A 27,133-nucleotide genomic window follows, 5' to 3' on the forward strand; every position below is an offset into this window, starting at 1 on the left:
AGCCAGGGAAGCAGCTGTCACCCGCTGTGTGATCTGGGAGTTACTGGCCCTCTCTGGGCCCCAGTTGAGTCCCTGTCACTCAGGTTAGATAAAATGATCTTCGGACCGCTCCCAACTCTCATTCTGTGAATCTAAAACTTCCAGTCCCCTGACACTTACCCTCAAGAGGGGGCTTAGCCCCAGGGAGGTCTGGCTGGACCAAGCAGACCTATCCCCCTAACATGGTCTCCAGACAGTCCCCAGGAAAAGGCCCTTTGGAAGGTCGGATCCTGGCTATTGGCTGAAACGGCTGGACCCAGTGGAACCCAGCATCTCTGCCTGGGCCACACCATCCGGGTGAGAACTGGGAGCTATAGTTATTTCTCATCTGAAAGTGCTCGCCACCCCCACCATGCTGCCAGACCCCACACCGTGGAGGAACATGCTTCCAGACACAGAAGAAAGGACAAAGAAGGTTACATTGACTTTAGGATGACTGCTGGAGAAGGCGATGGCACCCCACTCCAGTACTCTTGCCTGGAAAATCCCATGGACGGAGGAGCCTGATGGGCTGCAGTCCATGGGGTCGCTAAGAGTTGGGCACGACTGAGTGACTTCACTTTCACTTTTCACTTTCATGCATTGGAGAAGGAAATGGCAACCCACCCCAGTGTTCTTGCCTGGAGAATCCCAGGGACGGGGGAGCCTGGTTGGCTGCCGTCTATGGGGTCACACAGAGTCGTACACAACTGAAGCGACTTAGCAGTAGCAGCAGCAGGATGACTGCTATTTAAAGTAACATATATGTGAAACATATGTAAAGTAATATATATGTGAAAATAACATTTCTAATCCAACAGTCTGATTTAATTCCACCAACAGATGCATCTACACATAGCCAGACCTCAAGGGGTCCAGCCTTGCAAGGGGCATGGCTCATATCAGTCATTCAAGCACCTCATCTGGGGAAGGGGACATTTGGGGATCTGTTCCAGGTGGGTGAGCCACCTATTTTACAGTGAGCTGTAAAAACTCAACAGGCAGGTCTTCCTGAGGAAGTTCCTGGCAGTGCCTCCCGACCGTAGAGGGTCGTTTGAGAGCCTCAGGCTCCCTTCCAGGCTGGAGGGCTGACCTCACTGTAACTTATCTCAGCTCTGCATCTGCCTCGTCCGGGATGAAAGCCCACCTGGACTGGGGCCCCTGAGGCTTCACGACGAGTTTGAAGGTCCCTCTTAGAGAAGATTTAAAATCACTAATACACAGTTTCTCTTACAAGGGGGTCAATGCCCCTGAGACAGAGCTTCAGTAACACCAGTAAATCTGTTCCCATGTTAAGTCACTCCTGAACACTGAAAGCCCATGGATTTCTCTTCTTCCAAACATTTCCCTTGTCCTCTCCCTTCCCTGGAGGCATTTGGGACCAGTGGGAAGGGCCAGTGGAAAAGGCTGCAGTGGAGGTCCAAGATGGACCACAAACAAGGGCATCAGCAAGTATCAAGATGCCTTGCAGATGCCTTGGAGGTCGTGGGTGCCAGGTTCTCACTGGTGGGGAACAGGCATATGGGAGGGCTGAGGCTGGAATCAACCCTATGGTCTTCAATAGAATTGGAGATGTGGATATAGACCCATGGTTTTTTTTTTAACTCAGATAAATTTGGAAACATAAAATGTATGTGTCTAAATATATATTGCATTCTAACATATATAAATTGGGCTTCTTCAACGGCTCAGTGAGTAAAGAATCTGCCTGCAATCTTGACACAGGAGACACGAGTTTGATCCCTGGGTCAGGAAGATCCCCTGAAGAAGCAATTGGCAATCCACTCCAGTATTCTTGCCTGGGAAATCCTGTGGACGGAAGAACCTAGTGGGCTACAGTCCATGGGGTCCCAAAGAGTTGGACACGACTAAGTGACTAAATACACACACATATATATAAATTGTATTTATATATTTCTGATTATTTTTACACACATCACTAGCAACAGGAACATCTAATGCCCAGATCAAGGCTTCTAAATATTATTCTCTATGAAAAAGAACCAGAGCTCTTTGGAGAAATGGTTGATCTTCAGCCACAGACATGGAAAGTGTAAAATGAACCTAAAACATTTTGTTGTGTCAGAAAGCAAATAAGTGCTCAAAGAATAATAGGAATTTATCCAAGAGTCTCAGGAGCCAGCTTAACAGAGTTCCCATGGCCACGTCTACAAAAGTTGGGCATCAAAATAAATAACAATAGTCTTAGATTATAATCCACTGATAGCCAGAATCCATGAGCCATACTGGTAATCAATCGATCAATGAGAAAAAGTTCTTCTTACAGAAGAATGGCAGCTAATAAATATAGAAGAAATGATAGAACCAGAAAAATCACTATGTGATGTTTTTATCTTCAGACATTTTCTATGTCACCTTTCGTGTCCTTCACTAACGTGACCTGGACCATCTTCCATCAGAAGGCAGGGTCCCTACCCTGTCCTCTTGAAACTGAGAGTGTTCAGCCTAGAGAGATTTGACCCAGGGTAGCCAAAATGATAATAAAAGAGTTTAAAAAAGGAATTTGACCTCAGTCTAAGAAATATAGACTCCTGGAGTTCAAATCAGAAAAAGGTGTTTTGTAAACAGGAGCTTCTGCTACAGATTTCCTGAAACAGCAAGCCCCCCTCCCACTGTGCACCTTGATTTTGTTTATAAGAATTCAATTAACACATATTAGAAGATCAGCATGTCAGGGCCCCTCAGGAAGTGCCAGGAGGTGTGTGTGAAACCAGCTTTCCCTTCTCTGCCAGCAGCAACCTGGTGAGTTCAGGTCTGGCCCTACTGGTGTTTCTGGTTCTCTGCTTGGACTCTGCCTGTTTAACAGGAATGAAGGCACCACAGCTGGTTTGTTTTCCCAAATCAGAGACCCTACACTCCTAGGAGACCCCCGTGACCATGGCAACGTGCTACCGAAGCCCATTCTGCTGCGTTCTGTTGTCACCATTCACTGAACCAAAGTCAGCTGAACTGGGACCTGTATGCCCCACCGTGGGACTGGTGAAGGCTGTGAATCAAAAGGTTTTCGAGAATATCTGACTCCCTCTGGGAACCAGCCTGTGGCTGAGGACCCCAGTCCACAGGCTGTCCAGCATCAGGAGCCCGAGCCCAGGGGGAGGTCCTGCAGGCTCCATGCAGGGGACGGGGGATAAGAAGAAGACTCACATCGCTGGGCCCATTGGTTCTCCTTCATACCCAGGGCCCAGCAAAGCCAGTCTGGCTCCTTGCCCTCTTTCTCCCAAGGGCCGGGCTGGGAGACGGAACTGACCCAGCTCAGCACGACAGGGCACAGGCATTCTTGCAAAACAATGTTTATTGAGGGCCGACCGGGCAAGGGGCAATCTAGGTTCCTGGCTTGCAGTGGACGTGAACTGGCTGTGAGTGCCTGTGCAGCTGAAGTTCTGGGGGAGGGAGGCCGCACAGAAATAAATCCATAATGACACATCGGGTGAAGTCAGGAGGGAGCGAGCAAGGTGCCCCAAGGGACAAGTCTTTCTGAGACTAGCCTGAGGGTGACAGGAGGCAGCAGACGGAAGTGGGGAGAAACAGCATTCCCAGCAGAGAGAGCCAGGAGGGGCCCAAGGCCAGAGGCCAGTGTGCTTGGGCGCCTGGGGTGGGATGACATGGGAGGGACCCCTGTTCATGCTGGGAGCCTGGTGGGGGCTTGGGGGGGGCGAGTTCTAAGTGCTCTGAATTGTCACAGTGGAGTACCCTGGTTTAATTTAACTTAAAACAGTCACTGCTCTGGGGAAAATGAACTGGAGAGGGCAAAGAGAAGACGGAGATAAGTTAGGGGCTCATGTGAGTCAGGCCAGAATCACAGCGGCCTGATGGACAAACAGAGGTGACTTCCCTGGATTCTGGACCATTGGGAGGAGGGAAGCAGAGGTGGAGGGTGACAGACAGCCGTCCCCTCACCTGGGGCCCCTGGCCAGCCCAGCTACAAACTTCTGCCACCTCTCCTCCCAGGTCTCCATGGCAGACTTCTTCTTGGTCTCCGACAGGGTGCTGTACCTGTGACGGGGGCAGGATGCCCAGGTCAGCCTGGGGAGGGGGCGGGAGGGGACCTAGGGTGTTAGCAGGGCTCCATGTCCCCAGTCCAAGAGCAGTAACGCCATAAGAGGCAGAGAAGCTCACAGGAACCTTCTGGACCTCTGCCCACACCTCAGAGCGGCGGACTCAGGCGGCGGTGGAGTGGACCACACAGCAGACTCACCTGATGGAGTTGATGGCCAGCTGTTTGAGCGTCCTCAGGTCAGCCGACATCCCGCCGATGCCCATGAAGGCCTCGTAGAAATCGTAGGACAGGCCTCTGGCCCCAAAGGCCGCAGGGTCGTCTGAGCTGATCACCATGGGGTACCCGGCGGCCATCATGACAGCGGCGGGGTGGTTTCTCAGGTCGGACACCAGCTTCAGGACCTGCTCGGGCAGAGACAAGCCTGGATCCTTGAGGAATCGTCATGAGGGAGGTGAGACCGTGAGCAGGATCAGGCCCTTCTCTCCCTGTGGCTGTTCCAACCATCAGGACAGCTCTGGGCAAAGTCCTGATGCAGGAAGAGCCAGTCCTATTCAAACATCTGGTCTCCCCTGGGCCAGCTTGAGCCTCTGTCCCAAGCACAGAGCCCTGAGGAGCCATGTGGCAGTGGGGGATCCCACATTCCCTGCTGCGTGCCCCCCAGGGCCCCGTTAGCTCTGTCTACAGCTTCACCCACAGTCCTGTCCCACTGGGGACCCTCGTTACTGGGAACAGTTTAGGCAAAGGCCATTCCTAAATAACTTCATGAATGCTAGTGAGAGAGAGAGAGCGGAAGGACACTGAGTCATGGAGCAACCACAGGGAGGGAGGCTGGGGAGGCCGGTACCTGGTTAGAGATGGGACAGACTTCGATGGGGATGTCCTTCTTCCAGGCTTCAGCCAAGACCGCCGGGTGCTTGCTCAAAGCAAACCCATGGCCGATCCGGGTCGAGTTCAGTATCACAGCATCCAGAAGATTTCTGTCTACGGAAGTTCCCTCCCAATCTGGGAATAGAGAGGGGTCTTCAGTAGGATGGATAGGACCCCAGACCTTTGGCAGGTGAAGGCTCCAGAGTTCCCAGGCAGGAAAAGGAAGAGAAATGAACATTAACACAAACGTGCACACACTTTTCCTTTTGACAACACTGCAGGAGGGCGTACGGCCCACCTGTGTGTACCTATGTGTGTGTGTATGTGTGTAACGGGTGAGGAAGCGGAAACCCACACAGGCTTTATAGGCTAAGGGAAGGTCCTCACGTACAGAGCAGAAAAAGTGGGTTTCAAGTCTTGGTCTGCTCAACCCATAGTCTGTATTCTTTTTTTTTTTTTTCCGGCCGAACCAGGTGGCACGTGGGATCTCCGTTCCCTGATCAAGGATCAAACCTGCAGTGGAAGCACATACCCCCCAACCACTGGACCACCCGGGAATTCCCTGCCCCTGTTTTCCCCAGATTCTTTCTTTCCATCTTATGTTTGTTTCTAGAAAGGGTTTTCTTGGAATTTTATGTGTAAGATCTTTACAGTGTGCTGCAGACTCTGTCATTGTAACGATTTGCCTTATCTGCACTTACTTTAATTTCCATCTTTAACAAAACTCCTGGGACAACCCAGGGCAAGGTAGCCACGGCCAGCAGGAACCAGCCACCCCACGGGACCTTCCCGCTGGCAGGGCCTCCTGGTTAGAGGTGAGAAGACTGTTCTGACTCCGCCAGCCTTCCCAGCAGCCTGGGGTGGGTGGAGGGCCCCTGCAGCTCCCGCCCCCTCATTCAGGGAGTTGCCCTGGAGGAAACAGCTGTTTTTTGGCTTCACTGGATGTGGTCACACCCGGATGTGACTTCACTATCTGTGACTGAATGGGGAGAGATCCCAGGCCCAGGAGGACGGCAAGGTTGATTACGGTGAACGATCACAGCAGACCTGAAAGCAGGGCCTACAGGGTGTGTGGGCGCCGAAAGCATCCTAACTGCCCCACATGTGAAATGTGAAAATTCCATGTTTCTCTTGGGAACGAAGCCCAAGAATTCCCAATGCTGGTAAGAGCATGTGCTTTAGAAGAATTTTCACTGGTTTCCTAGCAGTTTCTTTTCAAAGATGTTTTCCTTTTTTTTTTTTTTTTTTTAAGGTGCACACTAGGTCACTTCAGTCATGTCTGACTCTTTGCAACCTCATGGACTGTAGCCTACCAGGCTCCTCTGTCCGTGGGATTCTCCAGGCAAGAATACTGGAGTGGGCTGCCATGCCTTCCTCTAGGGGATCTTCCCTACCCAGGAATCGAACACTAGTTCTCCTGCATTGCAGGTGGATTTTTTACCTACTAAGCCACCTGGATTTTGTTCAGTTGCTCAGTTGTGTCCGACTCTTTGCAACCTCCATGGACTGCAGCATGCCAGGCTTCCCTGTCCTTCACTATTCCTGGACTTTGCTCAAACTCATGTCCATTGAGTCAGTGATGCCATCCAATGATCTCATCCTCTGTCATCCCCTTCTCTTCCTACCCTCAATCTTTCCCAGCATCAGGGTCTTTTCCAATGAGTCCACTCTTCACATCAGACAGCCAAAGTATTGGAGCCTCCTGGGAAGCCCATTAAATATTCAAGTCCTGGCAAAATCTTCTCCTAGGACCATGTCATGGCATTGAGTTTGTTTCAGAGATGACTATGGTTTCCCAACCAAACCTCAGGGCCTTCAAGGCTAATAACTGCCACGTCCCCTGCCCTGCCCTGACCCATCCCAGCTTCCCATCCCCCACAAACCCTTCTTTACATCTCCTAGAATAGCTTTGATCTAAATTGGCTCCAAATGGACTTAAAATGTCCAGAAAAAAGTGATAAATGCGCGGGAACCCTTGCTTTGGAGCCTGTGTGAGATGCCAGGTTTCAGCCTGGCTGTGAAATCCTGACTCTGCCCTTGGCTCCTTGGTCCTCTCAGGTGGCCGGAGCTGTGGATGCTCTGAGGGGTGGGGTGCAGCAGGTCTAAGCCCCGCAAATCTTCCCCGAGATGTGACGTTGCAGCTGTGACCTGCTGCTTCTGCTGAGGGTTTACATGTTTTGAGGAGCATCTGGAGGCTGAGCAATGACCAGTGAGCCCACGGACAGAGCTTTGAGGGGCAGAGACCTAGCCGTGCTGCTTGAGCAGAGCTGGGCCCCCTCATCCTGGTGGGTGCAGACTAAGGTCCCCCACCTCACCCTGATGGACGTGGACAGGCAGCCTCCCCTCAGCCTGGTGGGAGTCGACAGCACCCCCCACCCAGCCTGGTGGGGGGGTACAGTGCCTCCCAGTCACAGAACTGGCCTGCTGGTCCCTCTCCCCCAACCTCCCAGGGTGTGACTTTACACATGAGTCCACCTGGAAAGCAAGGTTTGCTCGTTATGAAATTGACATCATCAGAAAGGGTTCCCAGCTCCTTCTGGTTGACCAGTCACCCTGTTTGGCTGGAGCCTCGGGTTCCTTGCCTGGAGATTGGGGTGGGGTGCCCTCCTGGCAGGACCAGGTGAGAGCCACAGGTAAGGTGTGTGAAGCACAGCTGCCCCAGCACCACCATGCCCCCTTCTCTGGGCGCTGCTATCAGCATAGACTCAACAATGTGCGTGAAGCGGACACGCGCCGTGAGCCACCGTGGGGCTGTCACTCTACCGGCTGGGGTCCTATCTGCGGCCCCAGAGATGTTGAGGGGGCCCTGCCCATCAGCCCTGTGCCCAACGGTGTCGCAAGCTCACCAGTCTCTCCTGCGTGGAAGAAGTAAGGCAGGTGAACACCCCGCGAGGCTGGAATCATCAAAGCCTCCCTGTAGTCATACAGGGTGTAGCCCGTGTCCTCGCGCCCCACCTGCAGGACAGAGCAGGCACGTGGGGTGCCTGCCGGCCCCCTGCCTCACCTTGCTGGAGTGCCCGGGACCTGCCACCACTGCCAAGGCCTCTGTCACAGCTGTAGAGACCAGTAGCAGGACTGGGGAAGAAAAGAGAGCTGTGTGGCCCTGATATAACCACCTGCCTTATTTGAGGGAGGCTAGATCCTGTGAGCAGCCCCCAAGGACCCCAGGAGGACACCCTGGTCCAGAAAAAATAAGCCCTTGAGATCCACTCCGGGGCCCCAGTGGGTCTGAGAGCAAGAGCGTGAGTTCTCTTGGGTAAGATGTGCAGATTCCGGAAGGGGGGTCAGGTGTATCCAGCTGGTTATACTAACTTAGCTTCTTCATGAGATTTAAGAAATTGTGACCTGGAAGTATGGCCCGGCTGTTATTTAGGGGAGGGGGGAGTGGGAGGAGAGCAACACCACCCAAGGATGTGCTGGAATCACCCAGCCACACCTCAGCTTCCAGACACCCGCACTGGGCTGCGGGTTGAAGATCCAGGTGTCATGCCCAGTGTGGAGATCAGGGAGTGGGGACAGCCCTTCCTCGTGGCCCTTCCTGTTTGGGAACTACCCTTTCCAGCCTTCTTCTGACCTCTTCTGCTCTCCCTTCACCACCCAAGACCCCAAGGGAGGGTCTCAATGGTGCCTCCCAGCCCTTCCCTGGGGGCTTCACGCTGTGCCCATTACCAGGTCAAACCCCGCCACTATCCCAGGGAACTTGACTCGAAGATCCATGGCTGTCTGGATGGATTTCTTGATGAGGGACTCGTTTTTGGTTCTGCGGGAGAGACAGAGAGAAGCACAGGCATCAGCTCCCACGTGGATGGTCAACCACATCCGGGGCTCCCAGCTGCCACGTCTCAAACCCTCGGCACAACTGCACATAACCCTACTCCATCCAGGCTCCTGAGTCCTTCTTAAACACAGAAATTTTGCCCAAATCCATTCCTGTCGAGGAGTCTGGCTGCTCCAGAGGGACCTAAGTCTCTGGAAAGCCAGTGGGATAGAGGCCCACAGGACAAGTTTTACTTGTCTGCATTTGGATGAAGAAAAGTGGCCATGATCGAAACCTGTCCTGTGTCCCTGAGAGATGGTCCTGGAAGCATCCAGCTCTCTGCTCTCTGGGCACCTGTAAAATGCCATGGACACCCAGTCCCTGTGGGGCACATGGGCCTGGCCCCTGATTCAGTCAAAAAGGCCAGAGTGCTCTGGAAATCAGATGACCAGGCTGCCTCCTCTCCCCCAAAGCTCTCTCCTTACCAGCCCAGGGCACGGACCAGGCAAGAGCATCGCCATAGGAGCACCAAGAGAAAAGGTACAGGCCATGATGGGGGAAGGTGTTGGCCCACCCACTCTGATCCCTAGCTCTGCACCCCCACACCTGGCCGTCCCTCCCTGCACCCGCAGCAACTGGCACTGTAGCCCTGCCCTGGAGCTCCTGCCACCAGCCCCCAAGGAGCCTTCACGTCCACTACTGCCAATCCACCCTGGCCCACCAGCTCCAGCGGCCCCAGGTCTCAGCGGGAGGGGAGGGGCTCCAGGGAGGTCTGATTGCCCTCCCACCTTCCATGGCTTAGCAGGTGGGGCAGCTGCCCCTCCCCAGCCCTCTAGCTGGACATGGCACAGTCTATCCAGACTGACTGCCCCTCAGCAAGAGGGAGACCCTTCCTTGGTAAAGTCAAGTGAATTCCTATAGGCTTTCTGCATTTGCTTGGAGCAAGGGTGGGTCTGTCTTCGCAGTGAGTATTCCATACAGATGGGGCTGCTGTGAGGCAGGACCCGGCCACAGATTGAAACAAAACCATCAGAACATGCAGGGAAAAACACTAACCCCATAACTAACCACCCAGGCCAGGGTGGGTCACATCCTGGAATTCCATGGCACATGGAGCCCATGGTGCTTGGATCCTCAGCTGGGGGGGATCTCTGCCCCTGGCCACAGCCTCCCTGCCCCGCCTCACCCCTTTCTTCTCCTGTCCCATCCCCTCCCATCCCCATGGCTCTGCCCACAGCCTGTCTTCCCAGTTCCTTCAGGCTCAGCTTCACTCACTCTTACCTGTGATCCGAAAAAATGAGTTTGATTCCAATAAACCCAGGATGCGTTTTTGCAAAATTATGAGCCACTTCTTCGTAAGTCCTCACCAACCACTCTTGACTGTAGATCGTCCCATCCAGTTCATACACCTGTGAGGGAAGCAGGGTCCCAGCCAGATGTCAGAGGTGAGTAAGGCAGAACTCCATTCCCAACTGCCAACAATCTCCAAAGCCTGGTTGATGGCCTGTGAGGTTGACAGCCTCTGAGGTTGACCAGAAGTCCCAGCCCTGAATGAGATGATGCTCTTGGTGTTGTGAGGCTGGAATGTCTGTTTCTCATTCAGGCCTGGGTCCTTCCACCTAGAACAGTGTCTGGCAAGCAGTCAGTACTCAGGAAGTATTTGTGCAGCAAATGAGCAGCAGACCAGCTGAGGACAGGATGCCAGCCAGAAAGAGTGATCCGAGGACCCTCTTCATCTCCCCACTCTCCCACCCCCAGGCGGGGGATCCTGAAGTAGCCAAGCCACTTAGGGACACCAAGGTGACATGGCCAGAGGCAGAGTGGGAAGATCCAGGGATGCACAGTAGGTTTGACAGAGTAAAAAAAAACACAGTGGAGAAGAGCAGGCTTTTTGCTTCTCCATCTCTGGGGGTCCTGAAGGGTATCAGAATGTGCCACCCCCAAACCTGTCACTTTTTGCAGGACTATTTTGAGCTAAAGGCAAATAAGAAGCACAAAGGCAAACAGATCTCTGTGCCCGCCCGTCTGCCACAGAGCAAGACGTATGTTTCTGTCCAGAAGGCACCGCTTTCCAGCTCCTATTCCAGGAGGAGAGACACCCACCCTTACCAGCAGAGACAGAAACTAGGCACCAAGCTGGGTCTGAACAAACAAACCTAACTAAATAGCCCCTATCTTCTATCAATTCCCCCATACACTGACCATCCCACAAGTTCCTACTCCTAGAAGCCAAACCCCCTTTCCTTCGTCTTACTGCTTCTCCACAATTTATCACCGTTTGTTAAAATAGTATATGAGAACCTGGTCTACCCACTTCTTTGGGTCTTTACTTCTTTTCCATGAAGGTGTCCATGCACACAGTTAAAACATTAACATCCAATAAAATTGCTATGCCTATCCTTTTGCAAGTTGAATTTGCAGTCCCCAAGAACAGAACACTGTGGAGTGACTAAGCCCGTGTGCCACGACTCCTGAAGCCCGAATGCCTAGAGCCTGTGCTCTGCAACAAGAGCAGCCACCGCAATGAGAAGCCCACGTACCGCAACTAGAGAGTAACTCCCACTCTCAGCAACTAGAGAAAGGCCCTGCAACAAAGACCCAGCATCGCCAAAACTAAATAAATAAATACAATTTCTTGAAGTGATTTAGTAAAAGGGTTAAAAAAAGAAAAATATTGGCCTCTGGGACTTTCCTGGCAGTCTAGTGGTTAAGACTTCGTCTTCCAATGCAGAGTGTGAAGGGATGACGGATCCCTGGTCAGGGAACTAAGATCGCACGTGCCTTGTGGCCCCAAAACCAAACCAAAACATAAAACAAAAGCAATGTTGAAACAAATTCAATTAAAACTTTAAAAAACGGTCTACATCAAAAAAAAAAAAAAACACACATTGGATTCAATTCAGATTATCTCAAGCCTTAACTATAGTTTAATTGAGGAACTGTAAATTTATGGAGAAGTTATTCAAACTACATACAACTTTCATAAACCAGTGTAAGATTACGAATTTCTATCATCTATGAGATCATGGAATTAGAGAATATGAAGCTGAAGGAACAAAGGGACATTTGGGGTCAGAGTTGCTCAAGGTCACACAGTCCATTTGTGTCAAACCAGAAACTGGGGCCCAGAGGTTCTGACTAGAGACACAGGCAACTTTCACCTGGAGAGCCTGACTCTCTATACAAGCACCGATGGAGTTCTGCCTGTCACTGTCAGCTGGGTCTCATTCTAGAGACCAAGAACCCTGCTGGCTCAGGCGGTAAAGAATCTGCCTGCAATGCAGGAGATCCAAATTCAATCCCTAGAATTCAGCAATGGCATAAAACATGGTCACTACAAGAAATGGTATTTATTTATTTATTTCTGGCGGTGCTGGGTCTTTGTTGCTGCGCGGGCATTTCTCTAGTTGCTGAGAGTGGGAGTTACTCTCCAGTTGCGGTGCATGGGCTTCTCATGGTGGTGGCTTCTCTTGTTGCAGAGCACAGGCTCTAGGGATCAGAAGGGATCGAAAATTTGAATCCCTAGGGTCCGGAAGATCTTCTGGAGGAGGAAATGACAACACACTCCAGTATTCTTGCCGGAGAATCCCAGGGACAGAGGGGCCTAGCTGGCTACAGTCCGTGGAGTTGCAAAGAGTTGGACACGACTGCAGAGACTTAGTACACACACTCCCCTAGTAAACGTTTTAGAGATGAGGATTTTGAGGTTTAGAAAGGATAAGAAACTCGCACCTGCTCCCAGGCTGGAGTGGGGGGTTGGGGTGGCAGAGTTTACTTGGAGGCATGGTGGGGGGTGGTCTCAAAGTCTCCAGCCACCCAGGGAGAAGAAAATGCCTGAGTCCTACCCTAGGTTAATTAAATCAGATTCCCTGGGGTAGAAGCTGGTTTTTTAAAACCTTGTCCAGGTGATTCTCCTGTATCATGGGCCTCTAGGTTTCACAGTCTTGTGAGGAGCACAGTCACAGAATAACATCATAGAAGGAGCTGCCCTCAGGATTCCCCAGAGCAGCAGCAGTGATATGAAATACCGTCACTGCAGCAAAAGCCAGGTGGAGTTCCTAGGAAAGGAGTCTGCTGAGAATCCAGGACAAAACCCAGGGGGTGGATAGGGGGAGCGCTAGGACCGCTGGTCACACTGCTGACAGCATCCAAGCCATCTGGGAATGACCATCCTGGGCTCCCAGGCCTGTCCCCTCAACCGCAAGACCGCCCACGGGTCAGGGCCGAGGATAAACCCCTGGGAGCTCGGCTCAGAAGCCTGGCCCGATCCAGTCGGAGCCTCCAATTCCAGCCGTGGGGGTGGGGATGGGGCCCAGGGAGATCAGACCCGCCTAGCAACTGTTGCTAAGGACGAGTGGCCTTTGTGATGGAGCATTAGTGACACAATAGGAGGCTGGGCCGGCGGCCTGGTCCATCAAACCTCGTCCCAGGCCCTGAGTTAGCCCCACGAGCAGGGAGGGGAGGCCGGGGCTCAGCAGAGAATTCCAGGGCAGACGTCTGGGGTGGCAATGTGCTGATGGCTCCCCTACTCTGGGGAATGGGGGCGTCAGCCCGAGAGTCTCCACAGCAAGGGGCCTTTGTTCCGGGGTCAGGCCAGAACCTTGAGTAGATCCCACGCCCCTGGGCCTCCACCTTCTAGGAATCCTGGCTGGGTCCGGAGGGGGTTGGGAGAGAGGGGAGCTGGGCGGCTCCTCAGGGGACACCCTGGAGCCAGTTGTCCCCAGGGGGCGTGGCATGAGGGGGAGGGGGTGAGGAAGCCGACCCTCCATGCAATTCCTCAGCAACTTCCCCTGATGCCCTCCACAGGCTCAGACCCTCTCTCCCCGCCATCTCTCCCCTCTTCCCCTCCCCCTGGGGCCCAAGGCCCCTCCCTGTGTGGAGGCCTCCCTCCTAGTCCCTACTCTGAGAAAGCCGGCAGGATGTGACCACAGGAAGCGACCCCCAGGCCGGACCCCCTCAGGGAGCGCCTCTTGAGATGCCGTGTGGACCCGCAAGTCTCAAAGCCTAGTCCCTGCTCACTGCCCGTTTGGCCTGGGCCAGGCCCCTCGACCCTTCCCCACCTCATTCCCACGGCAGTAAGGGCTCAGATAAGACAGTGCAGATGAAGCGCTCGGAAAAGGTCTCAAAGTGTGGTCTGGGTCGGAGAGCTTGAATCAGAACCTCAGGGTGGGGGCTGGGGTGGCTGGCTAGTTAAATGGGCTGCTTCCTGGCCCCACTCAAGACCTCAGATTTGGGAGCCTGAGAGGTCAGGGACCAAAGAGCACCTCCAGATTAGTCCCATGTACACCCACCACTCCTGAGTGTGATGACCACTCCTGGGGCTTCTGGAGGACCTGGGTGGGGGAGGTGGTCTGGAGTGACTCATAGTCTAACTGGGGATCCAGAGCTGGGAGGAAGCCAGTTCCAGGAAGAGGGAGGGGGAGGCGGGGCTTAAGCCAGACTCCGGAGGAGGTGGACTGGAGGTGGGGAGCTGGGGCTAGGGGAAGAGATGGGGTTTCAGGACACACTGGGCATGATGGCTCTGGGAGCTGCCCTGTCCTCCGCCCTGCACAGGCCAGCTCACCTCTTTCCAAAATTCTTCTCCTAGTGGAAGGTGGACTGGACCCTCTCTTTTCTGTTGAAAGGAGCATTTGTACTTATTGACTGCTCACAAGGCTAGCAAAGGTTCTCCTGGGGGCAAGGTCAGTCCCACTCCCACTTCCCAAGAATCAGAAATAGGAACAAAAGTCTACTCAGCATTAAACCATCGAACAAACACCAGATTCTGGTAGAGATGCCCACCCTCACCTGGGATGGCCTGGAGGAGGATGAACATATTCAAGGGAAAGGGGGCCAGTCCAGGATGCACAGGAAGTAGAGACCTGGAGCGCGGGCCGGGGGGCGGGGGTGGGGGGGGTGCGGGGCGCGGGGGTGGGGGGGGCGGGGGGCGGCGGGGGGGAGGGGCCCTGACTCTGGAATGACTGGTTCTCAGGGCAGGATCAGCCTCCACGACAGGGCCTGCCAACTCAGCCAGTCACACTAGGGCAATAGAGTCCCTTTAGGGATTCCACCCAGGATTTAAAAATGTATCACATTCTGAAGGAGAAAAATATCAGATAGTTTGGCTTCAGTAGAAATTAAGATTTGCCTTCAGACTTCCCTGGTGGTCTAGTAGTTGAGAATCCGCCTGTCAATGCAGAGGACACGGGTTCGATCCCTGGTCTGGGAAGATTTCATGCTCCATGGGGCAACTAAGCCCTATGCCACAGCTACTGGGCCCAAACTCTAGAGGTCGTGCTCTGCAATAAGAGAACCCACCATGATGAGAGGCGCTTGCGTTGCAAATTAGAAGGTAGCAACTGCTCACCACACCTAGAGAAAGCCCACTTGTGGCAACAAAGACTTAGCATAACCAAAAATAAATTTAAAAAGTTTAAAAAGATTTGCCTTCAACCCAAGGCAATAGAAATAAAAATAAACAAATAGTACCTAATCAAACTTACAAGGTTTTCACAGCAAAGAAAACCATTAAAAAAAATGAAAAGACAACCTATGGAATGGGAGAAAATATTTGCAAACGATGCAATAGACAAGGGTTTAATTTCCAAAATATGCAAACGGCTCATACAATCCAGCAAGAAAAAAAACTATAGAAAAATAAGCAGATGACCTTAATAGACATTTCCCCAAAGAAGACATACAGATGGTCAGTAGGCACATGCAAAGATGCTCAACATCACTCGTTATTAGAGAAATGCAAATGAAAACCACAGTGAGGTATCACCTCACACCAGTCAGAAAGGCTGTCATTAAAAAGTCTACAAATAATAAACGCTGGAGAGGACATGGAGAAAAGGGAATATTCCTACACTATTGGTGGGAATGTAAGTTGGTACAGCCACTATGGAGAACAGCATGGAGGTTCCTCAAAACACTGAACATAGAGCTACCATATGATCCTTCAATCCCACTCCTGGGCATATATCCAGACAAAATGAATTCGGAAACATACATACACCCTTATGTTCATAGCAGCATTATTTACAATTGCCCAGATTGAAAGAAACCTAAATGCCCATAGACAGATGAATGGATAAAGATGTGGTGTATACATACAATGGAATATTGCTCAGCTGTTAAAAAGAATGAAATAATGCCATTTACAGCACATGGATATAACTAGAGATTATCATACTAAGTGAAGTGAGTCAGAAAGAGACACATCAGATGATACCACTTAGATGTAGAATCTAAAATATGACGCAAATGAACTATCTACAAAGCTAAACCAGACTCACAGACGTAGAGATTAGACTTGTGGTTGCTAAGGAGGGTTGGGAAGAAGAGCAAAGGGCTGGGACTTTGGGTTTAGCATATGTAAACTATTATATATAGGATGCATAAACAAGATCCTACTGTATAGCACGGGGAACTATATTCAATCTCCTAGGATAAACTATGGTGGAAATGAGTATTTTAAAAAGATTGTATGTGTGTAAAATGCTGTCACTTCACTGTACAACAGAGACCAGAACAACACTGTAAATCAACTATATTTCAATTTAAAAGAAACAGATTTGCCTTCAAGAGAGAATTTACCGATCAGGAAGCCTACGTGTCTGGTCTAATTGACAATTTTCTCCGAAAACTGTATTCTGACTTTATTGTGTATACATCTGTCACTTGTCACTTTGGTCAATGTGTGTCAGTCTCTGCAGCCCTTTTACTTCTGGGTGTACAAACAGTAGAATTTCTGAGCCTACAAAGACTCATTTGGTAACAAAACCGAAATACTGCCCTTGGAGTCAGTCCCCGAGCCCTTGGTTTACTCAGTAATTTGGAGGAATGGGGGCAGACAGTCTGGAAACTGTCAGCTGGACATCACAGCCGTTCCCATCAAACACTCGCTCCAACATTCTGACCTTTATAACCTTGTCTACCCTCACACCCCTAGTCAGCTCCACTAGTGGCTTTGGTGCCACAACTCATGGGGCCCCAGCTTTGAGGAGCTGGGGGAACTTCCTTCCACTAGTCTTTGCAAAAGGCTTTAGGTCCCTAGCCAGGGATCCAGCCCAGAGACCCAAGCCTTCCTGTCAATCTTTAACTTGGTTAAACAGCCTGTTGCCCCTGGTGATCACGGGTCAGCTTACTGGCTATCATCTCTGCATTCTGGCTTTTAAACTTCTCCAAACTGGGGTAAAGAGTGGGGAGGACTTGTTTGGGGCCCTTTCATGTTGGGGAAACTGGTAGAAGGTCCCTTTAGCCTGTCCAACCTAGGGAGTGCTGTATCAAAACCTGTTTTAATCCCATCAATGTCCACTGTTCTCATCCCATTTCTTAACAACCATCTGAAGTTTCCCAAGCTGCTGTGACCAGTCCTGTGGTCCCCTACCCCCGTGACCCTTTACAATTCTCCACCTTGTTGGGAAGAGTTCATAACAGCTCCCCTCTTCCCCTTTGCTTTCTCGAGGGCCCTTCTTCCCACTGGCTTGCTAATTAACAGAACGTCTTTATCAGCATCTGAAAGACCCATTCCATTCTGCTTCTCGAACCATTCTGTTTGTTTGAGTTAAGGTTACATTTCTTTGTATCCACCTTTTGGTCTTAACATTGGTACCAATAAGACAGGTGTTTACAAAGAGAGGTTGCTAAAAAATCTACCAATTTAGAAGTTTTTCCAGTTCAAAGTGTCCACCATGGACAGTAGGATCTTAACACCAACACACACCAATCAGGCTTTCTGTGGCTTAGCCGTGACCAAGAGCTTTCACAGGAGAGGGCAAAGAACACGGCTGCACCAGATCCAGAGAGTTCACTCCCCGAAGATGGTCTGAGAAAGCAAAGGCTGTAGTGAAGGCTGAGATGACAGAGTCCCACGTGGATGGAGACCCCTTGTGATAAACCCTCCTGGGAGCCGGCACGATTATGTGCTTCCCACCAGCAGTGACAGCCCAGAATCCCACTGGATCCGACTGGCCACCAAATGCCCTGGTGCCTGCACCTTCTGGATGGCAGGACCAGGGCGAATTTTCTCACTGGTCCTGAGGCTAAACTCTCAAAACAGAATGAGAAAAAAGGAAAAGGCATCCTGACAAAGGTTTTCCTCCTTATGACACAACAGACAGAGACACAGGAAAACAGACACCATCTCTGGGAGGAAAAGGATTAACAAGCCCAAAGCTCTACCAACTTCACGGGCCCAGAGGCTCTGAGCCCCAGGAACCAGCTCCACAAATATTTTCTCCTGCTGACCTAATTTTAGAAACAAGAAAAAAAACTCTTAGCACTCCTGCTTCCAAAAGCCCTGCAGACAGAGATCCGGGGACTGACTGATGGATAAGGGTCTCACCTTCTGCCAGGGTTTCTGAACTGGCAGCCTGGGGCCACCTAGGCAACTGGCCAGCTGTCAAGGAGGGTGGAGGGTGGAGGGCACATGGGGGTGGGGACTGGCGGGGGGTGGGGTAGATGGGGAGCGGGGGAGGCATTTCCCTCTACCCCTCTAGGTTCTTCTGGCTGGTCTAAGAATTAAGCTGACATAAGACAGATTAACAGGAGAAAATTAAGCACAAGCTTCATAACACCCGGAGAAGGCAATGGCACCCCACTCCAGTACTCTTGCCTGGAAAATCCCATAGACAGAGGAGCCTGGTAGGCTGCAGTCCATGAGGTCGCTAAGAGTCGGACACGACTGAGTGACTTCACTTTCACTTTTCACTTTCATGCATTGGAGAAGGAAATGGCAACCCACTCCAGTGTTCTTGCCTGGAGAATTCCAGAGACAGAGGAGCCTGGTAGGAGGCCGTCTATGGGGTCGCACAGAGTCGGACACGACTGAAGTGACTTAGCAGTAGCAGTTCATACTGCATACTTAGCAGTAGCAGTATGTGGGAGAGACCCAGGAAGAGGGAGCCACTCACCCAAATGGCTGAAGCCCTCGCCTTAAATATCGTCTTCAGCTCAAGACAAAGAGGATGTTGGGGGTGGGGGTTTGGGACTTCAAAGGGGAAGAAGGGGTGATAAACAGCAAGTGTTTGGTGAACACACGTTTTCTGGGCCCGCAGGGACAAGAGACAGAGAAGACTCTGGTCTCAGGCCCTGAAGTCTCTGTACCACACCTGCCGTATTCTCTGCAGAGACTGGTGACAGCTCTATTCTGGGCATGGGCCCTTCACCTAGGTTCTTTAAGAACTTAGAGGAGGACCCCCCTGGTGGTGCAGTGGATAAGACTCTTCTTGCCAGCGCAGAAGACATGGGTCTCTCTTCCCTGGTCTGGGAAGATTCCACATGCCGTGAAGCAACCAAGTCCATCCATCACAACTACTGAGCCTCTGCTCTAGAGCCCAGGAGCCCCAGCCGCTGACGCCTGCACACCTACAGCCTGTGTCCGCAACAAGAGAAGCCGCCGCAGTGAGAAGCCCTCATGCCACAATGAAAAATGGCTTCTGTTCACCGCAACGGGAGAAAAACCCGGCCAGCAGTGAAGACCCAGCGCAACCAAAAATAGGTAAATAAATAAAAGTGCTGTTTTTTACTTAGGGGGAAGGTCAAAGGCTCTTCCTGAGTCCTATGGGCCTTGACTATTTCTGATCAAAATAACCCACAGGCCGAGGGACAGCTTGAGGGGCGGCTCTCCCCTGCATATAAAGCGTTCACACTCCTGAGTCCCCCGGAGGGAGTCAGTCAGAAGCCAGGACACCCCAACCCCGCCTGCCCCCAGAAGTCCTCTTCAAAGACCCACCAGGAGCATTCTCGTGGCTGTACTTGGCTTCCCTGGGCTCCTCATGGGACGCCCACCCTGCCCCCAGCCTGGAGTCCGAGACCCCCCCGCAAAGCTGAGGTCGGCCCAGCTCGTGTACCTGAGACTGTCACCCTTTTCCACTGGCCAACATGCAAGGTCCTACTCAGCGAATTTTTTTTTTAATACTTTAACACTTTGGGATGTTTTGGGGCTTCTCTTAATCTTTTCCGTTCCTTTCCCTTTGACCTTCCTTCCTCAAAGTCAAATCAGACATCTTTATTGCCCACAGAAGAGACCAACCCCCAGGGACTTCCCAGCCCCCACTCTACACGCAACCAGACCCGTGTACCAGATGGCTCAGCGTCCCTGCACTGAGGTCATCATCCTGCAGCACGCTTTGACAAGAAAGCAGACGGTCGAGGACATCCAGGCTCGAGGCACTGCCCAGAGTCCAGGGGTAGGTGTCCAGGCACCAGGCCCCGAGTGTCTGTGGGGGTCACGGGGGAAGGGAGGTGACGGGCAGTGAGGGCCAGCCCAGCGCGTTCCAGGGCTCCACACTCACACGGCCCCTGGTCAGGCACCAGACCCCTGGGGGTGAAGCTGGTGCTTGGTGCTGCGGGGCACCAGGGTGGGGAGCCAGTGTCACCCTGTCACTCTGCAGGGTGCAGCAGAGCTTGGCCCAAGCAAAGGTGAGCAGAGGTGGCTCACCGGGTGCAGCGAGGCTCTGATCTCCAGGTGGAGCACGTTGTCCTGGTAGAACTCCTCCAGGCCCTGGGACAGGTAGTCCCGGAACACTGGTGCGTAGCTCACCAGGCCCCCCAGCACGAAGAAGATGGTCTCGAACTTGGCCCAGATCGCATCCTGGTCTGCGTAAGTCACGTGGGGGTTCTCGGTCATCAGAGTGAGATTTCTCAGCAGGCTGTCAGGACACAGAGGGTGGGTGTAGGCGTGCCACAGGCCATCACCCCAGCCCTGCAAGACCCTTGCCCCGGCACCCTAATGGAGGCCCCCCACCCCAGGACCTGCACTTGCTCCCCAGGAGACAGCAGGCAGGACACACACCCCCAGCCAGGCCCAACCTGTTGCCTTCCGCCTCTTAGCCAGGCTGACCCCACAGAACGAACATCCCAGGTCAAGCTCTCCTTCGAGGGTGTTGTGCACTGAATTGCATCCCCCAAATTCGTATGTTGAACCCTAATCCCCAGTGTAACTGTGTTTGGAGATGGGGCCTTTCAGGAGGTGGTGGTGGTGGCTTCCCAGGCGGCTCAGTGGTAAAGAATCTGCCTGCCAATCTAGGAGACACGGGAGTCGAGGGTTTGATCCCTGGGTCGGGAAGATCCCCTGGAGAAGGAAATGGCAACCCACTCCAGTATTCTTGCCCAGAGAATCCCATGGACAGAGGAGCCTGGCGGGCTGGAGTCCATGGGGTTGCACAGTCGGACACGACTGTGTGACTAGACCACCAGTACCAAAGGCAGAGACCTGCATGAACAGGGCCAGCATCCTAGACCCTAGGGTTGCAGAGAGAGTGAGAAGACGGCTGGCCACCAGCCCAGGACAGAGGCCTCAGAGAAACCTGCCCACACCTTGATCTCGGAGTTTCAGCTCCAAGAACTGTGAGAAAATACATTTCTCCCCTTTAAGTCACTGTCACTGGCATCCCACTGGGGCGGCCCCAGTAAGCTCACCCCGGGGGTCTGATGGAAATGACTGTGGACTTGGCAGCCCATGGCTCGGGTTACTTCCCTGTTCAGCCATTTGTTCATCGGCTGTGTGGCCTTGGGCAACCTCTTTGCCCAGGCTGAGCAGCATTATCTTACTCATAAAGGAAACAGTTCCAGAAAGCCCTCTGTAGATGGTTCTCTGATTAGAACAGTTATTATAGTAATTCTTTATAGGTCTGTTAGGAAGATGCTCCTTATGTTTTCAGGCTATCTCGTCCACCTGGGACCCTCTCGGCTCTGGGAATGGGGAATTTACTTGTCTCTACCCTTGCTGAGAGTCCAGACACAGCAGCAGTGTTGCTGATCAAATCAGGTCTACACGTACCAGGAGCTTGCCTTGGATGGGAAAGGCGTGGAACGCTGTAGTGAAGCAAAGTATCCCATACAGTTAAGAGAAAAAGACTCCTGATTTTTTTAAGGTCAGGTGTTTCTAGAAAGGTCCATAGCACAGGGACACTGCACGCCACCCCCACCTGTGCAGGTGCTAGACAAGCTCTTTGCAAATGAACACCCACCTGTTGTCAAACTCCGAGACGTTGCGCAGCCCCTTCCGAAACTTCTCCAGCAAAACCCACTGGGGACATTCTGCTGGCTTCGGGGTGGGGGTAGTCGGATGAGCAAATCTGAACTGCGGGGTCCCCCTCCGGGTGAAGCAAAAATAGCAGTGGGGCCTGTACGTGGCATTTTTCACCAGCCAGTCCGGGCTGGTGATGCTGAAGTCATGGACGTGAAGGGCGGCCCCTGAGGGAGAGAGTGGGTGGGCTGGGTTTCTACGGGGTGAAGTTCCTGGGAACCCAGGGCCCTTTCCCTCTGCAGCTCAGAGCTGGCCACAGCCTCCTGGTTCCCTGATTCCCTCCCTCACCAGGAGGGGCCCTGGGTGGTCTCATTCAGGAGGCAGCAGGCAGGCTCGGAGTTAGAAGACTGGCTTCCAGCTCCTGGCAGGAGCCTGACCTCCAAACAAGTCCTCAAGTGGCCCAGCGCTATGTGAGGGGGTTTAAGAAGAGGAGCCCCACCTGCCCCCTGGCCTGTCTGCCCAGGACCCTCAAGTCCCCCATCCGATTCCCCATCACCCCATCCGCTGCCTGCCGGCTCCCTGCTTCCTGCCAGCATCGAGCAGCTTCTTTCAGACCTCACCCCAACTCGAGGCTCAGTGTCTACCTCCTCTGCTCTCTGGTCTTGACGCTCACCCCGTGACAGGCGTCACACTGTATGAGCTCTGCCGTGTTCCCTCCCTAAACAGTGAGGCGACCTTACCGACCTCACAGTTTCTACATTTTTTAATCTCTACAAAAAAAAAAAAAAAAAGTACAGAGAAGTCCTTACAAGCTGCAAACTGCCATTTATGTGTGCGTTTTACTGTTCATAGTGACGACGCATTTCTGTGGTACTCTCAGCTACACATTGGCACTTGCCATCTACCTCTGCTGCTGCTGCTAAGTCATTTCAGTCGTGTCCGCTACAAGGATTAAATTATACGCTGCTGCAGCTGTTGGCCTTCAACACCCCTGAAAGGAGTTCAGGGCGAGGAGCAGAAAAGAGGCCCTCTGTGCTCTAGGAAAAACTGGCTGGACAGTTTTCTGATAGTTGGATATTTTCAGGAGATGAGCTTATGAACCCACTTCTTGCATCTCCTCATATCTAGAAAAGCACTGAAATCCTTCATGGTGACATCCGCTCCTCGTGACTAGCAGTGATCTACACACGACTAGCAGAAACCTGTAAAAAATGTGTGCGTGATTGCAGGAACTCCCCTTCACCAAAATCGCATATGGACTAACCTCCCCTCTCCCCCACCACCACCTCTTTGGAGCAGTTTCTCAGAATTATCTGAGATGCTATAGTCTTCATTTTGCCCCAAATAAAACTTAACTACAACTCTCAGGTTGTGCATTTTTTCCCAGTGGGTGGTTGCAATGAACTACGAGAAAGGTGTTTGTCTAGGATGTATCCTGTTCGGTAACTTGGCCCCTGGAAAGGCTAGAAGAGCATATGAAAGGAAGGATGAGGTTCTTGTGGGGGACAACTTGCAGGCCCACCAGGGATGCCCGGTGACACCCAGACCCCCTCCCTGTCTGACATTGAGTCCCCTCAGAGCCGGGATTTTGGTTTCCAGGGTGGACAGAAGCCATGTGGACCCCCGGCCACTGTCCACCAGTGAGAAGGAGCACACAGGGCCCCCATGGAGTTTGCGCTCCACTAGAAGAGAAACCGCCAGCTGCAATTTAGTTCCTCCAAGACCCCAGGGCCCCAGAACCCTCCCTTCCAGGCCCTTACCTTTAGGCATCTTCTTCAGGATGTTAAACACCTCGCTTTTCTCAATGAGGCTCTTGGCCTGGAAGAAGTGCATGCTGGGCAGGATGTTCCCCGTACTCAGGGCCTCATGCATCTCAGCCTCCTTGAGAGCCCTGAGCCTCTGGTTGGCCAGCTCCTCCTCCCATGTGAGCACCAACTGCCCCCCAACCCGCATCATCTTCTCTCTCGTCAACAGCTGGTTTCGTGTTTCATCTCCAGACCTGGACGTGGCCGGGCAGAAAGAAGACACGACCAGGGCCAGCAGCAGGGAGGGCGGGGCCAGCCGCCCCGACATTGATGCTAGGATGCCTGGAAGAGGAGATCACTCAGCTGTAGACTTGAGTGGGGAGGGGGCAGGAAACTACAGATCTAAGTGTTTAAGCCAGAGGAGGTTCAGTAGATTACCAGGAGGCAGCATACAAAAAACTCTTCTCCGAGACCCCAGAGAAGAGACCCCTGAAGACAGACAAGGACAGTATCCCCACACAAACACTTGTCATGACGCTCCCAGATGGGAGCTTATCCTTAACGAGCCCTGCTCACATTCAGAGGAAGACACCATAGACTGTTTGGGTTTTACTTTCAAATATAACCCTGGTGGCTCAGCTGGTAAAGAGTCTGCCTGCAATGCAGGAGACCCTGGTTCGATCCCTGGGTCAGGAAGATCCCCTGGAGAAGGGAAGAGTAGCCCACTCCAGTATTCTGGCCTGGAGAATTCCATGGAATGTACAGTCCATGGGGTCGCAAAGAGTCGGACACGACTGAGTGACTTTCACTTAATAACCAGAGAGCAGAAGGTCGCGAGGCTTATGAAGAAAGCCCACAACATGAGAAAGGAACTCAAAAAATAGCACGGAGAAGGAACTAGCACAGAAAAATGAAAGCAAGTCCAGAAGAACCACAATTAACCTCCTTACAAGAACGAGGAAGCATGCGTCTATGAAACAGGCAAAGCACAGTGTGAAAAATACACAAAACAGGAAAGAGCTTTCAGAAGTTAAAAGCCTGAGTGCTGAAATGTAAAGCGTTTACCAGCAATATTAAAAGATGAAACTGAAGAGAAGATTTTAAAAAGCAGGATAAAACAGGAGCAAAGAAAAGGAGGAGAATATTGGGTTCAGGAAACCCAACACCCCAAAAAACAGACATTTCAGAAGGAAAAAGAAAGAATAGATGGGAGGGAAAGGGGAATAAATAATAAAAGAAACTGTCCCAGGGGCTCGCCTGGCAGCCTAATGGTTAAGTCTTCGCTTCCCAATGCAGGGGTTGCAGGTTCAGTCTCTGGTCGGGGAGCTCAGATCCCACATGCCACCACACGGCCAAAAACCCAAAACATACAACAGAAAGAGTATTGTAACAAATTCAGTAAAGACCTTGAAAAAATATTTAAAAAAAAAGAAATCATTCCAGAAGTGAAGATCTGCCCCGCTGGGAGCGCTAGACTTGCTGAGCACGCAGCACAGTCACTCAACAGCAATATCTCAGAAACTGAGCGCTGAAGCTTCCGGCAGCTCCCAAAGAGCAGCTGGCCAGGGTGGCCAGTGAGCGGGGGCTTGTGGGCAGAATCAGGGAGCTCCCCGGTCGGGTCTGCCTGCAGCCCCTGAGCTGGGCTGACTCCTGGAACCACATAAATGTGAAATTCCTAATGCACACTTGAGGGTATGCTCCTTTCTCCCAGGAAGTATCAAGGCTGTAAATGAGGAGACCCCAGGCCCAGCCCCAAATGAGCACATCCTGGTGAGACGTCGGGCTCATCGCTTCATGTCTGCGGGCCTGTCTCCTCACTTGCAGCAAGGGTGAACTTGGTGAAACCAGTGCTTCTCAAAGCGGGAATCGTGTGTCAACCTTGTTCAGGTGGAATAAAACACTTATAAGAAGCCATGCTCCCCATGCAGGGGGCCTGGGTTCAATCCCTGGTCAGGGAACTAGATACCACAGGCTGCAAGTGAGAGTTTGCGTGCTGCAACTAAAGAACTGAGAGTTAAATGCAGCAATAAAGATCCCGGGTGCTGCAACTATGACCAGATGTAGCCAGACAAATAAATTAATTAAATAAATTTTTTTTTTTAATTAAAAGTTTGGTCATCATCAGGACGCCTTGTCCAAGATCCTTTCCGGGGCCGGCTTTCAATTATTGTAGGTGTTTATTCAGTGGTTAATCAGACTCCAGCGCGGCAGGGCTGGACCTCAAGTCTGAGAGCAGAGCTTTGGGAAAATCCCTGCTTCTTCACTAGGTCCTCAGATCTCTCCCCAGATAACAGTGTTTGCCGAACCTGAAGTCTCCAGGCAGGGGACAGTGACGCTGCCCCTCACACACCCCTCCCCATCACAGAGCCGTCTTATTCCACCCACGTCCTCCACCCAGGACCCCACCCCTCATCTCCTCTCCCCCAGTGACATTAAACAGGAGCCACCACCCCCAAACCTCCCACTCCATCCTCCCCACGGACCCCACAGCATCCATGTGGCCGGCACCCAGGGCTCCTCCCAGCCGGCCAGGCGGAAGTGTGTCCAGCGCTGGTCAGGAGCAGCCCAACGGAGCAGGACGAGAAGTCGTCCCGTCCAGGTGCTCACTCACCTCCTCCCTCTGGGGCCTGGCACTTACACTTTTAGAAGAAGTCGCAGAAAAATGCTACAAAAACAGCTTGTTCACAGACTAAGAAAGGAACTTGTGCATCTGTGAGCCTGAGTCACGAACTGGGGCCTTGGCAAGTGGCGCAACCCCAGCTGCCCTGCCCCTCCCACCCCCAGTATCACCCCAAGGGCAGACCCCCACCCAGATGAGTCCCTAGTGCCTCCAACCACCTACACGCCTCGGCCCCAGGCTCCACCCAAGGGACCCCAGTTACCTCGGGACAGCTCCAGAGACAAGTGACTGCGGGCTCCGTCCCCACAAAGGCCCATCGGAAGCTGGGGCTCACAGTCTTTCACTTCCCTGGGGCAGGGTTTCACTTCCCTGCAGCCTGGGGGTGGGGTGCGGCCTGCTGAGTCTGTGTGTGCACACATGTGTGTTTCTGTGTGTGTGTGAGCATCCATGTGAGAGCCACACAGGTATGTGCTATGTATGTGTGTCAGTGTGCAGGGGGGTCATGCTCATTTGTGGGTGGGGTATAAGTGGCTGTGCCCCCAGGCTGGAGGCACTCGAACTGGCTCATGAACGTTGGGAAGCGTTCCTCCTCAGAAATATGGGGTGAAGCATGGGCCAACCCACTGGACAGTGGGTGAAAAAGTAGAAGTGACAAAAGGTGGAGTGTGGGAATTCCCCTGTGGCCCAAAGGTTGGGACTCGGCGCTTTTACTGCCGAGGGCCTGGGGTCAGCCCCTGGATGGGGAACTAGGACCCCACAGATCTCCAGTGCAGCCAAAAAAATAAAGAAAAAGTAAATGCTTTCAGAGGAATCATGGGTATGGGGGCAGGACAGTGGAGGATGGGGGTGGGAGGTGGAGGGGCTGTGAGGAAGGGAGGTGGGAAGGGGCACCCTTTCAGGGAGGAAGGCAGAGTGGACACAGCACCGACGCCCCATGGCTGCAGCCAAGCCTAGATCCTCACCAGCCCGAACACTCACAGCCTTGTGGCCTCGGCGGGTCATTTCAACGCTCTGAAATCGGTTTCCTGGCCTGAGACTGGAGGTTGTAGAAACAGCGCTGCGCAGGGTGCCGTGGGGTCAGAGGGGAGGCCTGTGACGGGCCGGGAGTCCCGTGTGCTCCCGACACTGTCAGCGTCACTGTCGCCAGAGGCAG

General features: G+C 52.5%; 1 protein-coding gene across 4 annotated transcripts; it reads right to left on the bottom strand.

Annotated features, from left to right (window-relative positions):
• Window positions 1-817: 817 nt before the first annotated feature.
• Window positions 818-26,337, bottom strand: ADA2 (adenosine deaminase 2). 4 transcript variants are annotated; one of them, XM_061418414.1, is made up of 10 exons: window positions 26,243-26,337; window positions 23,376-23,702; window positions 21,617-21,842; window positions 20,086-20,296; window positions 9,942-10,069; window positions 8,573-8,663; window positions 7,750-7,858; window positions 4,881-5,038; window positions 4,235-4,437; window positions 818-1,827 (listed from the first exon to the last, which is right to left on the bottom strand). In XM_061418414.1, the coding sequence occupies exons 1-10, from the start codon at window positions 26,295-26,297 to the stop codon at window positions 1,767-1,769; spliced, it is 1,569 nt and encodes a 522-aa protein (XP_061274398.1). In that variant the 5' UTR covers window positions 26,298-26,337; the 3' UTR covers window positions 818-1,766. The 4 variants fall into 4 exon arrangements, with proteins under 4 accessions (XP_061274398.1, XP_061274397.1, XP_061274400.1 ...); XM_061418413.1 differs by lacking the exon at window positions 818-1,827 and adding an exon at window positions 3,314-4,032; XM_061418416.1 differs by lacking the exons at window positions 818-1,827; window positions 26,243-26,337 and adding exons at window positions 3,314-4,032; window positions 25,999-26,102.
• Between the last annotated feature and the right edge of the window lie 796 nt (window positions 26,338-27,133).

The sequence above is a fragment of the Bos javanicus genome, chromosome 5, assembly GCF_032452875.1.
Source record: "Bos javanicus breed banteng chromosome 5, ARS-OSU_banteng_1.0, whole genome shotgun sequence".
NCBI classification, from domain to species: domain Eukaryota; kingdom Metazoa; phylum Chordata; class Mammalia; order Artiodactyla; family Bovidae; genus Bos; species Bos javanicus.

What these genes read in the sequence shown, in the direction of transcription:
- ADA2 (XM_061418413.1), bottom strand. Translation starts at nt 26,297, where the DNA reads ATGGGCCTTTGTGGGGACGGAGCCCGCAGTCACTTGTCTCTGGAGCTG. An exon ending in TAGTGGCGGGGTTTGACCTG is followed by an intron (nt 7,859 to 8,572) that starts GTAATGGGCACA and finishes TCTGTCCTGCAG; the next exon opens with GTGGGGCGCGAGGACACGGG. An exon ending in CTTCCACGCAGGAGAGACTG is followed by an intron (nt 5,039 to 7,749) that starts GTGAGCTTGCGA and finishes CTCTATTCCCAG; the next exon opens with ATTGGGAGGGAACTTCCGTA.